At 43.5% G+C, this 14,268-nt stretch overlaps 1 protein-coding gene across 1 annotated transcript in view; it reads right to left on the bottom strand.

Moving 5' to 3' along the window:
* Positions 1-14,268, bottom strand: part of F5 (coagulation factor V) — a 114,619-nt gene that overhangs the window by 40,866 nt on the left and 59,485 nt on the right. The window contains exons 8-11 of the mRNA XM_073563806.1: positions 12,895-13,033; positions 12,116-12,212; positions 11,827-12,038; positions 5,835-5,979 (exon numbers count right to left, since the gene is read on the bottom strand). Of these exons, the coding sequence (XP_073419907.1) occupies positions 5,835-5,979; positions 11,827-12,038; positions 12,116-12,212; positions 12,895-13,033 (593 nt within the window). The remainder of the gene's footprint in view (positions 1-5,834; positions 5,980-11,826; positions 12,039-12,115; positions 12,213-12,894; positions 13,034-14,268) is intronic.

The raw sequence follows: 14,268 nt of genomic DNA, 5'->3' as shown, positions 1-14,268 counted from the left end.
GTACAGACTAGAGATCCTGACCCTGCAGTCCCTAGCGGTTCATGCATCAGCTGACACAGCCCTAGCAACAGACTAGACAATAGCAACTCGGACCTATGCTGCCTGAAAAGCCATCACGTGCTTCAAGTTCCTCCTAAAGAACCAGAGGGCAGAGCAGAGTGCAAATTACCTACAAAAGTGAAAGTGTGCTGAAATAGATAACGATCCCAGAATGAGTAAAACACCCCACTAAATACTAAAGGATTAAATGCGTACTGAGAATATGTTGCCTATTTCCTAAAAAGAAACAGAAGATAGGTGCAGGGTAAAGAACATAAACAGCAGATAGATAAACCCTAGCTGGTCTTTCACTTACTGGCTAAGCCAACAGCAGTATGCCAGTAGGAAATACCTGCAGGGGGAAATTACATAAAGTCTCACCTGAAAAGTGATAGGGCAGACAAATGAGTAAATGAAAACACCTGTTACCCTAAAACGACTGAAGCAAGGATAGCAGAAACTAAGCACCCAGAGAAAAGGTGTATCTGCTGTGGCTTGGCGGACAGAGAAGCTGACCACAAAGCACAGGTTCATGGCTTTGAAGTAGTTATTGATCGCTTTTTAAGGAGATATAGCTGCTCAACGTCAACAGAGCAGCTTTTTCTGTACCAGGCTGCTCTGTTGACCAGGCGTGACTACCCATGTCATGCTGATTGACAGCTAACTCCTTGAAATTAGGCAGCGGGGTGCTGGCTGTCAATCAGCATAACATTGGCAGCCATGTCCCTTCATCAGAACAGAGTGGAAGAGAAGCTGCTGTTCCGTGATGTGACGTCAGCAAAAGCCACTGACTTAAGAGCAGAAGCTGTCTGTGACCGCTCTGTGCAGGCAGAGATTGGTGCTGGCACAACAGGCAAGTAGGTAGCAACTACCTCACACTATTCAGTACAAGCTGCAGCTGTCGTACAGGCTGGGTGATAAAGACTGGATACGCTTGGACTCATGAGCTATTTCATTCCATAGCTGACCTCATCTCAATATCAGGACTATACAGCAGGTTGGGCATAGATTTTTAAAGTAAGCACATCCGATCTAAGAGATGTATTTATTAATGTATACAGTTTGCATTGCAAGTCAGATTCTTTTTAAATATACTGATCCCGGTAGAAACCAGATAGAGGGACAAGGACAAAATTGGATTAAAATGGAGAGTAGAAGAGACAGTGTCAATCAGGGCATCAATTAGACACAATAAGCAGAGATAAGGCAGGAGGTCTAAGGGCCCCGTTACACACAACGATATTGTGAACGATATCGTTGCAATTTCACCAGTTTGGTGACGTTGCAGCAGTGTCGAAACGACATCGTTGCGTGTGACATGTAGCAACGATCAACGATCAGCTGGATGATCGTTAATCGTTGCCTAACGGTCTGGGCCATAATTCTATCATTGGTCTCCCGCTGGGCAGCACACATCGCTGCGTGTGACAGCGAGAGACCAACGATCAGCGACGCTGGGAGCTGGTATCCAGAGTAAACAGTGGGTATCTAAGTGCCGCGCGGCTTAGTTACCCGCTGGTCACCCTGGATACCAGTTTGCTCGCTGATCCTGATCGCTGGTGAGTCTGTCTATGTGACAGCTCACCAGCGATCAGCTAACTATGTCCCAGCGATCCCATCCACGTCAGATCGTTGGTGGGATCGCTGGGACATTGAAGCGTGTAAAGGGGGCCCTAAGTGTCAAACCTGCAGGATGTCTGGGGGTTAAATAGAAGAATGGTCAGGAAGTAAGCTGATTCAGATCACAGAATATCAGTCCAAAAGGTGCACAAAGGCCCCTGTCCATAGTCAAAATAATGTGTGGAAGGGTAAAAAGGAAAAACCACAGTGAAGGAGGAATGCCAGATAGGGTACGGTGCACAGATAACTCCAGGATGGTTTCTGGGTTGAATATGCAAGAGAAAAGGGTGTTCATCCAGCAGACACTATATCAAAATAAAAATAACGAAAAAAATTCACATTTATTAGGATAAACTTTAAAAATTAGGAAAAATTAAAATCATGACAGTAAGAATCCAGAATGTCATGATCATCACTAACAGCATTTTTGCTTGAAACGAATAGACCAGACATCTGGATGTCTACTGTCTTGATTATAATTTTTCCCAGTTTTTAATGTCTATCCTAATAAATGTTACATTTTTAGATTCTTTTGTTTTGATATAGCATCTACTGGAGGAAGAACACCTTTTCTCCTGTACCTATCCATACTGCTGACATTAACCCTACCTTAATACAAAATACCAGGGATTGTCTGTCCACTGTCTGAATATTTCCAAAACTGAACTGTCTGTGTTTCTTATGTTTCTTAAGAGTTTCGACTTATATCCGATATTGGAATTGCCTTGGGTGATTCAACCATTGATCCCAAGTAGCACGCTCGCAGTCTTGGGTCATATTTGACAGAGAACCTTCCTTTATTCCCTATATCCAGTCACTCATTCGCAGATGTCACCTGCATCTTAAAAACATCTCCAGAATCTGACCTTTTCTCATTTTTGAAACTGCAAAAACTCCTGTCGCTCTTCATCACTTTTGATTGGATTACTGCAACTCTTTACTGCTAGGTCTCCCTCTAGCCAAGCTGTCTCCTCTCCAATACTGTCCAGCTGCTTCACCGATACCTCCACCTTGTGCCAGTCATTGCGCTGGTTGCCCATTTGCTACAGAATACAATATTAACTTATATCTCTTACCTACAAAGCTTGTCACAGTTCTGCACCACCCTACATCTCCCCTCTCATCTGTCTATTACCCTACCCGTGATCTCCGCTCTGCAACTGACCTAAGACTAACATTCTCCATAATCCGAACCTCCTAACTCTGTCTCCAAGACTTCTCTCGTACTGCGCCAGTTTTCTAGAACTACCTAGGACAATCCAACTAATACTTAGCCCCCACATTTTTAAGTGTGCTTTAAAAACACATCTATTTAGACAAATCTATCACCTCTATCACCTCACTTCACTACTAACCTAACTCTCTCCTGTTCCCTCTTTCAAAATGTTTCTCAGAATCTGGTCCCTCCTATTTATCTGTGTCCAAATCCTCAGTGCACACAATAGCACTTGGTAACTGTACTTAGACGGATCCTGTCTGATGACCGGATCATGCAGCTTATTTGAAATGCCCTATTTATTATAATGATGTCTGGACCATACATGAAAGGCATTTTTTTACTTATTGTGTCCCCCTATTTCCTTATAGATTGTAAGCTTGCTAGCACGGCCCTCACTCCTCCTGTAACTGTTGAAATGTGTTACTTTGTGATGTCCATATTGTCTGTACATGTCCCCACTTAATTGTAAAGTGCTGTGGAATATGCTGGTGCTATATAAATAAAATTATTATTATACTGCTGAGGGTGCCAAAGCCGTTGTCTCAGACAGACTATCACCACTGGATCGAAGGCAGGGGAGTTTACGACGGGAAATGTTTCGATACATTACCTTAGGACCCATCATCTTAGATGCTCCAATTCTGCCACTTGGCCTTGGCTCTCCAAGACGCCCTGGTATGTTTGGAATCAGTGTAATGGTGCTTGGGGTTGTGAATTCTCCAAAATCACAGCTGACATCAAGCCCTGGTGATAGTAATAGAGAGGTGTCTATCAGACACCCCCATTACTAACCCAGGAAAAAATAAGGAAACCCACACAAATAAATACTTTATTGAAATAAAAACTCCCAACACTTTCCCTGGTTCACCACGTTAGTAAAAAAAAAAATCCTACACAGGTTCGATGTAGTCTACCAAATCTGAAGTAGTCCAGCAAATGGAAACCTGAAAAGAACATACTGTGAGGCAGTGATCAGTGTCACATGTGAGAGTCGCTATGTGTCCCCCAGGATGTGCTCAGAAGCATATTAGAGCCGCTGGAGTGCCTTGTGGTCACAGCAGCGTGCCTGTGACTCACAAGGCGGAATAAAAGTAAGTCTGAACCTGGTCAAGTTATTTTGACCAAGGAGCTTGTTCAGGAAAACCCAGTATGGGCTTTTATTTTTTAAACGGACTGCAGGAAGGTAGTGGGGTCCGGTCCGTTACCTCCAGCCCAAATCTTATAAGTGGCCTATGGCCACAGATTGGAGTGAAGGAAAAAAAAACCCTGCAGGAAGAGTTTGGGTGTGTCAGTTTTGGTCTTGCAAGCAGACAGAGCAGGTGGTCTGCAGAGCACTCCCTGTGTGAGGCAACACAGGGTCAAGCGGAGCCAAAAGGTCTGGCACCCCCTGCATACATGGCGGTGCGGTCGCTCACGGCAACTAGCCCCGGACTGTCTTTTTATTTTCCCGGCTGTGATCCGGAGGATACACTGTGTGTTTTCCCGGCTGTGCACTGTGTGAGTTTTGTTGGACATTAAACACGTTTTGTTTTGACTTTGCTTGGGTCACTGCCTCATCACAGCACAGCGTGGACACCGCTGCCTACAATACACACAAAACACAGAGAAATAGGACAAAAACACTTTCCCTTATTCACCACTTCATTAAAAAAGACGTTCCCACGCAGATCTGACATAGTCCAACGAATCCGCGGAGCCTTTTTCTGATGCTCAATAGGCTTTGTAAGCAGCCACTTCCAGGTAACGTTGCGCTGTTCAAGAACAGATGACTCTGAAGAGTGGTAACGTCAGTAATTTTACTACTCATCAGAGTCGCAGGGTCACACAGAGGGCAGCGTTACCCGGCAATATTGATGACGTCACTGCTCTTCAGACTCGGCAGGTCTCGCACAGAACAGTGTGACTCGCAAGTGGCTGTCTGCAAAGCCTATGGAGAGTCAGAATGAGACTCCATAGGCTTTGTACAGTGGCTTCGCTGGACTTTGTTGGATTCGATTGGACTACGTCGGATTTGGTGGACTATGGCCTGCGTGGAAACACACAAACAAAAAAGTGGTGAATGAGGGAAAGTGTCTTGGTTTTATTTCTCTGCGTTTTGCATGTATATTCTTTTTAGGTTGCCATTTTCTGGATTATGTCGGATTTGGTGGACTACACCGGACTACCATGGGATTTTTTTTAATAAAGTGGTAAACCAGGGAAAGTGTTGGGGAGTGTTCATTTCAATAAAGTATTTTTTGTGTGTGTTTCTTTTTTCTTCCTGGGTTAGTAATGGGTACTTCTGATAGACACCTCTCCATTACTAGAATCAGCACCAGGGCTTGATGTCAGCTGTGTTTTTGGACTTTACACAGGTGACATCAACCCCAAGCACTATTACCCTGATTGCCAACGCACCAGTGCAATCTATCTATCTATCTATCTATCTATCTATCTATCTATCTATCTAATATTTATCTATCCCATATCTATCTAACTATCTATCTATCCCATTTCTATTTATCTATCTAGTCCTCAAGATGAAAGCAGCACACCAAAAGAGTTCCAGTCAAAGTGCTATTTATTAGCCCATCTGGCTAGTTGCCCATACAGCAATCTATCTATCTAGCTATCCATCATGCATTTATCTGTCTAATATCTTTGCACATCTTTAACACATAAAAAACAAGAATTTCTTGAATGCATTTCATTTCAATACGTGTCACATGGATGTCACATGGATGTCACATGCATGGTAGACATGTACACACAAATGGTACACAGATGGACAACAGAAAACCACACGGATAGTAAATATTCTTATGTGTACGTTTTTCAATCGGACGCGTGAAGGGGCCTTAGAGAATGTTTCCTGTCAGCTTTGATCATTAGTGATCATCAGAGATACGGACATCTGTTTCGCTTTCTATTTGATTGCCTGTGTTACAGAGATGAAAAGGAGAGACGTCTGACTTACTTTGAATGACGTAGGAATTGTACAGGCTCTTCGAGTCTTTGCTGAGCACTTTGTTGCAGGCCTTTGGTTTGTTTTGCTCATAGTACCAACTTTTATTCTCATCAAATACAGTAAACATTGCAACTTGTTCTTCATCGGCTTTTTCCTAGGAAAACAGCAAATAATTTCTATGAATTCTGGAGAAGTCAGGGAAAGTTACATGCCTTGCTGGTCCCAGAGTTTGCTCTGAAAATTGATATTTTTATAGTGATCTGATACAGTTAAAACTATGGCCCTGATTGATCATTTGCGCTATTTTTTAAGTTACTTTCTCTTTGTCTTGTGGAGTTGCTGTATTTGGCACCAAATCCATCAACATGACGCACGTGGTTCATGAATTTGGTGCAGAGTCAAAAATGAGCTTTTTTTCTGCTTTGTGTTGCTTTTCCAACTTTTTGGCGCCAAAATTCACACTTTGGTGCCAAAAAGTCACCAAAATATGCATCAAGATTTGAATAAACAACAATCTATGGTAAGTAGAACAACTTAGTGGGATGAAGAGGCAGAAACATAGAAAATATACAAATATATTTTATTAGAAATTATTAAAATTCGTGTTAAAATTAAGCAAAGGGTTTTCAAAATACGTATCAAGGTGTATACAAACTGTAGCTGTAAATGGGCAACAATGTAAGGGCCAAAATGAAAATAAATACTATTAATTCAATGGGTGTTATAAAAATATGTGCTAAACTATGGAGCAAACTGCTGGTAAAAGTGCAAAGTGAGTGGTTTCGCCTTACAGGCTTCTTCCAATGGGGGCATATGTTTCATTAGTCCTGTGAGCTTCCTTAAATAATGCACTTTTACAAGCAGTTTGTTCCATAGTTTAGCACATATTTTTATAACACCTACTCCATTAATAGTATTTATTTTCATTTTGGCCCTTACTTTATTACACCTTGCTACTTATTTTGAAAACCCTTTGCTTAATTTTAAGAATTTTAATAATTTGTAATAAAATATTATATTTTATATTATCTATGTTTATGCCTCTTCATCCCACTAAGTTATTCTGCTTTCCGTAGATTGTTGTTTCTTCTATGCCCGTGAGGTTACATTATTTATATTGGACTTTTTTAGTATACAATCAAAATTTGGATGTACTCCAAAATACATCATGGGGAACTGGAGTGAAGTTGTGCCTAATGTTTTGACTTTTTAAAAAGTCAAAATTGATGAATTGGGTGAAAACATCTAGAATCACTTAAACTCCATCAAGATCGCAGAAAACAGAAAAAACAGGCGAGCACATATAAAATAGACTTAAAAAAACGGTGCAAACAGAATAATGAACAGTACACACGAAACTAGGCAAGGAACAGGTGCAAAAGCAATGATGAAATGGAGCCTAACTTCTGCAGCATTACAGAAGCTGAGTAATAATGAGCACAAAGGCTTGTTACACGAGTTTGCTCAGGAATGCACAGAGTATCACGGGTGCTTGAGCGACATGTTTGTGTCCCTGCGGCTGCATGTTTCACAGCTGATAGACAGCCATAAAACATGCAGGGATTTCCTGACAAACACAGGGAATCCATGCATATTTTGTGGCTGTCTAACAGCCTCGAAACATGTGGCCGCGGGGACTCGAACATGTCACTCGAGCACCCACAATACTCCGAGCACCCTTGACATAATCGTGTAACGAACACTTGCGTCCATCACTAGAGTTGAGCTATTACAGGCTGAACCACTGGAAGATTAGCAATTCAATGTATTGGAATTTATGCTTTTATTATTAACGATTTTGTAGAATTATAATATGTGCAGATGATACTAAACTCTGCAGGGTAATCAGTAAAGAGGCATTTATATAAGCTGGAGGCTTGGACTGAAAAATGGTAATTGAAGTCTAATGTAGATAAATGTAAGGTTTTGCAATTGATTGGGCAGAAAAAAATGAAATATTTAACAATGTAGTAAATGGTAAAACACTGGGTAAAAATATCACTGAAAATGAAACTTGTATGGGTGGACGGCAAACTCCACTTTAGTGACCAGTGTCAGGCAGCTGCTAACAAGGCAAATAAAATAATGAGATAGACTAAAGAGGCCGTGCAGAGATCTTTCTATTGAGATTTTTACATGTAGACCTGTGACATTGACAAGGGGGCATCTTATATGTCTGGAGGAAAGAAGGTTTAATCATAATCACAGATTATTTACTGGTTTATTCACTACAGAATTACAAGGAGGCCTGGATGCCTTTCTTGTATAATATAATATCATGGGTTATGGGTTCTAGATTCCAGGAAAGAGATCATGATTGGTCATTGGATTATACAAGTATGGTGTTGGTCCATCACATAGACACACCCCCTGGAGGAAGCATTGACAGCAAAACGCGCGTCGGGGTTCAGGAGTTTAAGCAGGCCACTTGGCATTTACACGTGCTATAAGTTGGGAACAGGTAATTTGTATTTTATGAGATAAAAAAATGTTTTCCATATATCTTTTGGTGAGCTGCGATATGGTTCAGTATTATGTGAAGCACACGGCAGTATTTACAGCCGTCTAAGTGCGCTCGTTTGCCCATGTGAAAGGCATGTGTGGCGCCCCTGAGGCTTCAGTCGCCACAGAGGTACTGCACCTTCTCCTAAGGTGTGGTGCCCCACCATCCAGGTAGGGTGGGAACTCCCTTTCACATTCCAACACCTGCATCCCACACACAGGATAGTTCAGTGGGGCCACCTAACAGCTTCAGGCTGGGGGTTAGCAGAGCACCCCTCGTGGAACCCTGCTTCGTAACACGAGATGTGCTGGGAGGCGGGTGGAGTTAGATATAAAAGAGAGGGAAGGTGTAGGATTAGGGGGAGTTGGTTAGAGAGAGAGAAGAGAGAAGATGGGTGTCTGAAAGACGTGCTGCAGCAGGTCCCAGTGATCTGGGCTGCTGGCACGAGAAAGACAGAGAAAGAGACTGATAAGATTGATAACCTAACCTTCCGTAAGAGAGAGAGAACAGATCGGAACGAAGGAGAATAGAAGGACAGTGGGAAGCTGGTTGAAGAAAGATAGAGAACCCTTCCAGTCCAGAGCGCAAAGGCCGGGGCCCGGTCCCCGAGGTGGATTGGATCTTTATGTCCTGCAAACAGACACCGGAGGAGTAGTGAGCCACTAATGCCTTGCTCCCATCATAGACTTGGGGCACAACAGCACTTGAATAGTGAGCCGGGACGCAGAGAGGAGTCCCCGAAACAGGCTACAGCTGTCTGTCATACAAGTAGAGACTAGGAACACCTAGAGAGAGGCATTCCAGGGTAATTAAGTACTGGAGTGCTTCGCATCTAAAGGCGCATTGGAGGAGTCGTTCAGGAAGGTACATGTTGGCGGAGGGTGGAAGGGAGAATCCTATCTGGCCTGGAGGTTGGCTGGAGCCCTGGCCTGGAGAGCACAGTACGGAGGCAGGCGTGTGTGTGAACTGCAAACAGTGAGTAAAGCCTTGGAACCGCACACCCTGGTGTCCTCCACTTATTCCGCACCGTTACACCTGAGTACCTGTACCTACATCCTCTACGCCTCCCCACCATTGCTTCATCTACACTGCCCTGGGACTACAGCTCCAACTGTGGGGAGCTTTACCATCTAAGCTGCGCATACCATCAGTAGCAGAGGATCTGCCCGCAGCGTCGGCCTAACATCACACTTGCCGAGCACCACGGGTGGTGTCACGAACTATTCAAATAAACTTTAACACCATTAACATCACCGCCATTGATATTGGGCGCCCAGGGCCACGGACCGGGTCCGCTGCTGTGACACACATTCCCCCTGACACCGGCCCGGTACCGAGTACCCCACTGCCCTGGGTGTGAGGGGCAACCCAATTTTGTCATCACGAACAGGATGACGAGACCCGATGCCGTCGGGTTCTGTGTGCCTTGGATTTACAACTTTTGAAAATGTGCTAAAGACCAAATTTAATAGACTGTGACATGAATCTCAAAAATGGCCCCTGGCACGGAGAAGAAGGGCGTGAAGAGATGGGAGGTCCTAAGAAAAGACCACGAAGAGTCTTGGGCCTTCCCTGCCTGAATTACTATGTGACAGATGCATGGCCCACCCCCCGAGGGGTTTGTATACTGGCTTGGTATGGAGGCGCTGGGAGAAGACGCCGCCCCCGGAAGGAGGGGCAGAGGAAGCCAGTGGCGAGCAGAAGGGCGGAGCAAGAAGAAGAACACCAGAACGCCATTTTGGAGAGTGAGGGAAGGAGGCCTGCGGAGCGCGGGGAAGTGCAAACCCCCGGCGCCATGGCTGACGGCTCCAAACCTGAAACTGCCCTGGGACTACAGCTCCGCCTGTGGGGAGCTTTACCATCTAAGCTGCGCATACCATCAGTAGCAGAGGATCTGCCCGCAGCGTCGGCCTAACATCACACTTGCCGAGCACCACAGGTGGCGTCACGAACTATTCAAATAAACTTTAACACCATTAACATCACCGCCATTGATATTGGGCGCCCAGGGCCACGGACCGGGTCACCACTGCTGTGACACACATTCCCCCTGACACCGGCCCGGTACCGAGTACCCCACTCCCCTGGGTGTGAGGGGCGACCCACATGCACTTCATTGAGCTATGCGGTTTACTGCAATATCATGTTTTTGTATTGGAGCGCTAATTTTTAGTGCATGTTATGCAAATTATAAGTTATGAGGCTATGTGGCATGTTGCAATATAATTAAAAAAAGGAGCGCTAAATAAGGATTTTTTTCTAATGAGCACACATGCAAAATAAAAGGAGGATATTTTTTTCTCTGGTAATCTTTGTTAGCAATTGCAGCTGAATAGTGCGCCTTTCAATAATGTGCAAAGATATGCAAATGCAGCCTGTGGGACCCTGTGGTTCTTTTGCAATATTACACTTTTGTATTAAAACACCATTTTAATTATTCTGTGTCATGCAAATTATATCTTATGAGACCATAGGGTTGTTTATTTCATAACAATCTTTTTGAGCGCTAAAAGGAAATATTCCTATTATCATCATTATATATACAAAATTCTGACAGATATATATTTACAAAAAAATGTAATTTATTTATCCTATGTTTCCTAACTTGTACATATGCTAAACTCTGATTTTTCTATGGTATGAGGCATCTTGTTTTATTAAATGTCTATATGTTGTTGAAATAAAATTTGTATTTTTATTAATTAGTGTTTCTATCACACTTTTTTGATCTGGAGGTAGTTTAATTTCTACTGAATGGGAGGAGACACAGATTAGATATTAGAAAAAACTTTTTGACAGTTAGAGTGATCAATGAGTGGAACAGGCTGCCACGAGAAGTGGTGAGTTCTCCTTCAATGGAAGTCTTCAAACAGAGGTTGGACAGACATCTGACTGGGATGATTTAGCGAATCCTGCTTTGAGCAGGGGGTTGGACCAGATGGCCCAGGAGGTCCCTTCCTACTCTACGATTCTATGATTCTATACAAGGATCAGTATGTTCTATAGAAGTACAAGGAGGCCTGGATGCCTTCCTTGTATAATATAATATCATAGGTTATGGGTACTAGATTCCAGGGAAGAGACCTGTCAATCAACTAGGGCGGGGCAGGGTAAAGCCATCCGGAGCAACGCTCTCCGATTGGATCTTCGAACTATATCTAGTCTTTGGGTATGGTCCGCCAGATCTTCAGACGCTCCAAATGCTGCCGTGGTTTGGGAGGCACGAATCACCTGACAGGTTCCCTTTAATCTTTAATGCTGTGGTCTGAAAATCACCAAATCTTTCTCAGTGTGATTTGCACCTTTTTAGTTTCATGTGTATGGGATTTCACAGCCATAAGACTTTTCTAGTTGTCATGCTATTACGAGATGACCCAGTGACTTCCCTAACACGATGTTGATACTTGAAGGATTTTTCATGGTAAACTAATACTTTACAAAGTATTGGACTTAAGAACCTAAACTCTTGCATTAAGTTTGCTTCTAAGACATGTTTACCTGTAGTCCTCTAGTATTTAATGCCATCGATTTGCAAATAAGAAGAGTACCAAGAAGTCCAGAGGCCAAATCCTTCACAATGTTAACAGTACTATGATATATTCTCGTTAAACACAGCGGGTCATTTTTTGTAGGCTCATCAGTTTCCAGTATAGTCCAGAAATAAGAAGCGGTTTCCCCAGGCATCACTGTGCTATTCTCTGTCTCATTACCTAGTACAAAAACATGCAAATTAGTGCAAATTTATGAACTGTTTCTTCATTGACACCTATATGTAAGACAGTCTTACCTTTTGGTTCTGGAACATAACCTTTAAAGAATCGTTGTAATGACACGCCATGTGGATATATGTTGTGGGGCTGGCTCGCCATGTTTTTAAAGACAACCTGGAAATACACATGACAACATATTGCAAAAGCCTTTCTGAACATCACTCCTACGTAAGTGCCCATACACAGTAGTCTGAGTCGGACTATCCCGCCAATATTGGAGGGATAGTCCATCAGTCTAATCTATATGGAAGCTGCATGATTCTCCAATGATCGATGATGTGGAGAGGAGGGTCAGCATGTTGTGTTGGAAGTCCAACAGCCAATTCTTTTGTGCTCCCAGGAGATAAGTTGCTACAAGAGAAGTCGAATGTGTATGGGGACCTCACCATACCAGCTGTAACCACCCATCATCAGAACACATAAAAAACAGACAAAGGAACTGTAAAAGCAGATTTTTAGCTCGGCTGCGCTCATTTGCATGCACTAGTATTGAGCTTCAATACAAGACTCTTGCGAACATGGAGGTCAGGTCTCCCCTGATTACATAAAATATGGCAATTATTCTTTGTACAGATTCGCCTTTTCTAACAGATTCAGACTTTCTACTGTAACTGTGTCCAGTCTAGGTATGGGTTAGCATTTGTCAATTGAGTAGGGGAACAGTAAACCACCGTATTAATTTTATTGGTGCCATCAACTTCATGAAATAACCAAGATTCCTGAAGGAAAAAACATGTTCTCAAACTCTTCAGACATTCAGTTTATCAACATAAATTAAAAAGATGCCAATACATACCACAATGGTGTCCCTGACCTGAGCCCGGATCACCGGTCCGATCAGTCCAAGTTCTTTGGGGTTTTTAACCTCCTCTTTGAAAGTGCTATCAGTGTATTGCTTATAGACTACTTTCCTAAATGGATGATGGCAGTAGGTTCTAACAGCAGAGACGACAGAGACATTCATCATTAGATGGTAGCACAACATGAAATATATATTACACATATTATTAAGACTTAAAGGGAACCTGTCACCACCCAGGGCATTTATAAGGAAAGGAACAACCTTCAGCAGCACTAAGGCTGCACTCTGTGAAGGTGGCTTTTCCATTTATGACCCCCAGTAATGCCGAAATATTAACTTTTATAAATAGGTCCTCATACCTGTAATGCGTCCCATAGGTATGGTGTATCCCCCTGAAGCAGCCGCCTCTTCACCGTCAATCATGTCTCTGCATCGTCTGGGCCCCGCCTCCCATAGCCATCTGTGCCCCGCCTCCCACAGATTCCCATCCCCGCAGTGTGAATATATCATAACACACACTGCGGGGCAGGATCTGGGGCCTCCACAACACGCAGGCATGATCGCCTGATGTCAGTTCACGGGCAGTGCGCACTGTGCATGCCCGAGAACTGTTTTCACAGAGCAGGCGCCGGCATAGGATACAGAAGGAGATGGGGCACAGACGGCAGAGCAGGGGCATGAAGGACGGCTATGGGAGGCGGGGCCCAGACAGCAGAGCAGGGACATGATGGACCTATTTATAAAAGTGAAGCCACCTTCACAGAATGCAGCCTTAGTGCTGCTGAAGGTGCCTCTTTTAGTTAAAAAAAAACGCCCAGGGGGGGTGACAGGTTCCCTTTAAATTTTATGGTCTTATATTTTCAATGCAAAATTTCTCAACTCTCATTGTAAATAGAGATGGGCGGACCCATGGATGTTCGGGTCCGGGAGGTTGGGTCAAACAGTTAAAATAAGTTCGGCTTTGGGTACCAGAACTGTACCCGGACCCGAACACCATTCATTTGAATAGGGGAACGAACATCCAGTCTTTGCCATGCTGTCATCTGCATGAGAGCGAGGCAAGCACTGCTTCTGATCAGCGGAAAAAGCATTACCGCCGGTCAGACAGCCGGTGTTCTCTGGGTTCTCCTGTTTCCTCCCACATTCCAAAAACATGCTGATAGGGAATCTAGATTGTGAGCCCAATGGGGACAGTGCCGATAATGTCTGTAAAGTGCAGTGGAATTAATAACGCTTTATCAGTGAGTAAAATAAATAAATAAATGAGACACAGAAGTGCACTTGTGAGGTCAAACACAGATGTTGGATGAGAAGACTGGGCTCATTATGTCAGGCTTAGTTCATGCCTGTGGGCCAGTCATGTTCTTC

The sequence above is a fragment of the Dendrobates tinctorius genome, unplaced genomic scaffold (genome assembly GCF_039654945.1).
Source record: "Dendrobates tinctorius isolate UK_male_01 unplaced genomic scaffold, ASM3965494v1 ptg000398l, whole genome shotgun sequence".
Taxonomy (NCBI): domain Eukaryota; kingdom Metazoa; phylum Chordata; class Amphibia; order Anura; family Dendrobatidae; genus Dendrobates; species Dendrobates tinctorius.
The sequence above is the reverse complement of the archived record's forward strand: the minus strand, read 5'-3'. Positions and strand labels throughout refer to the sequence as shown.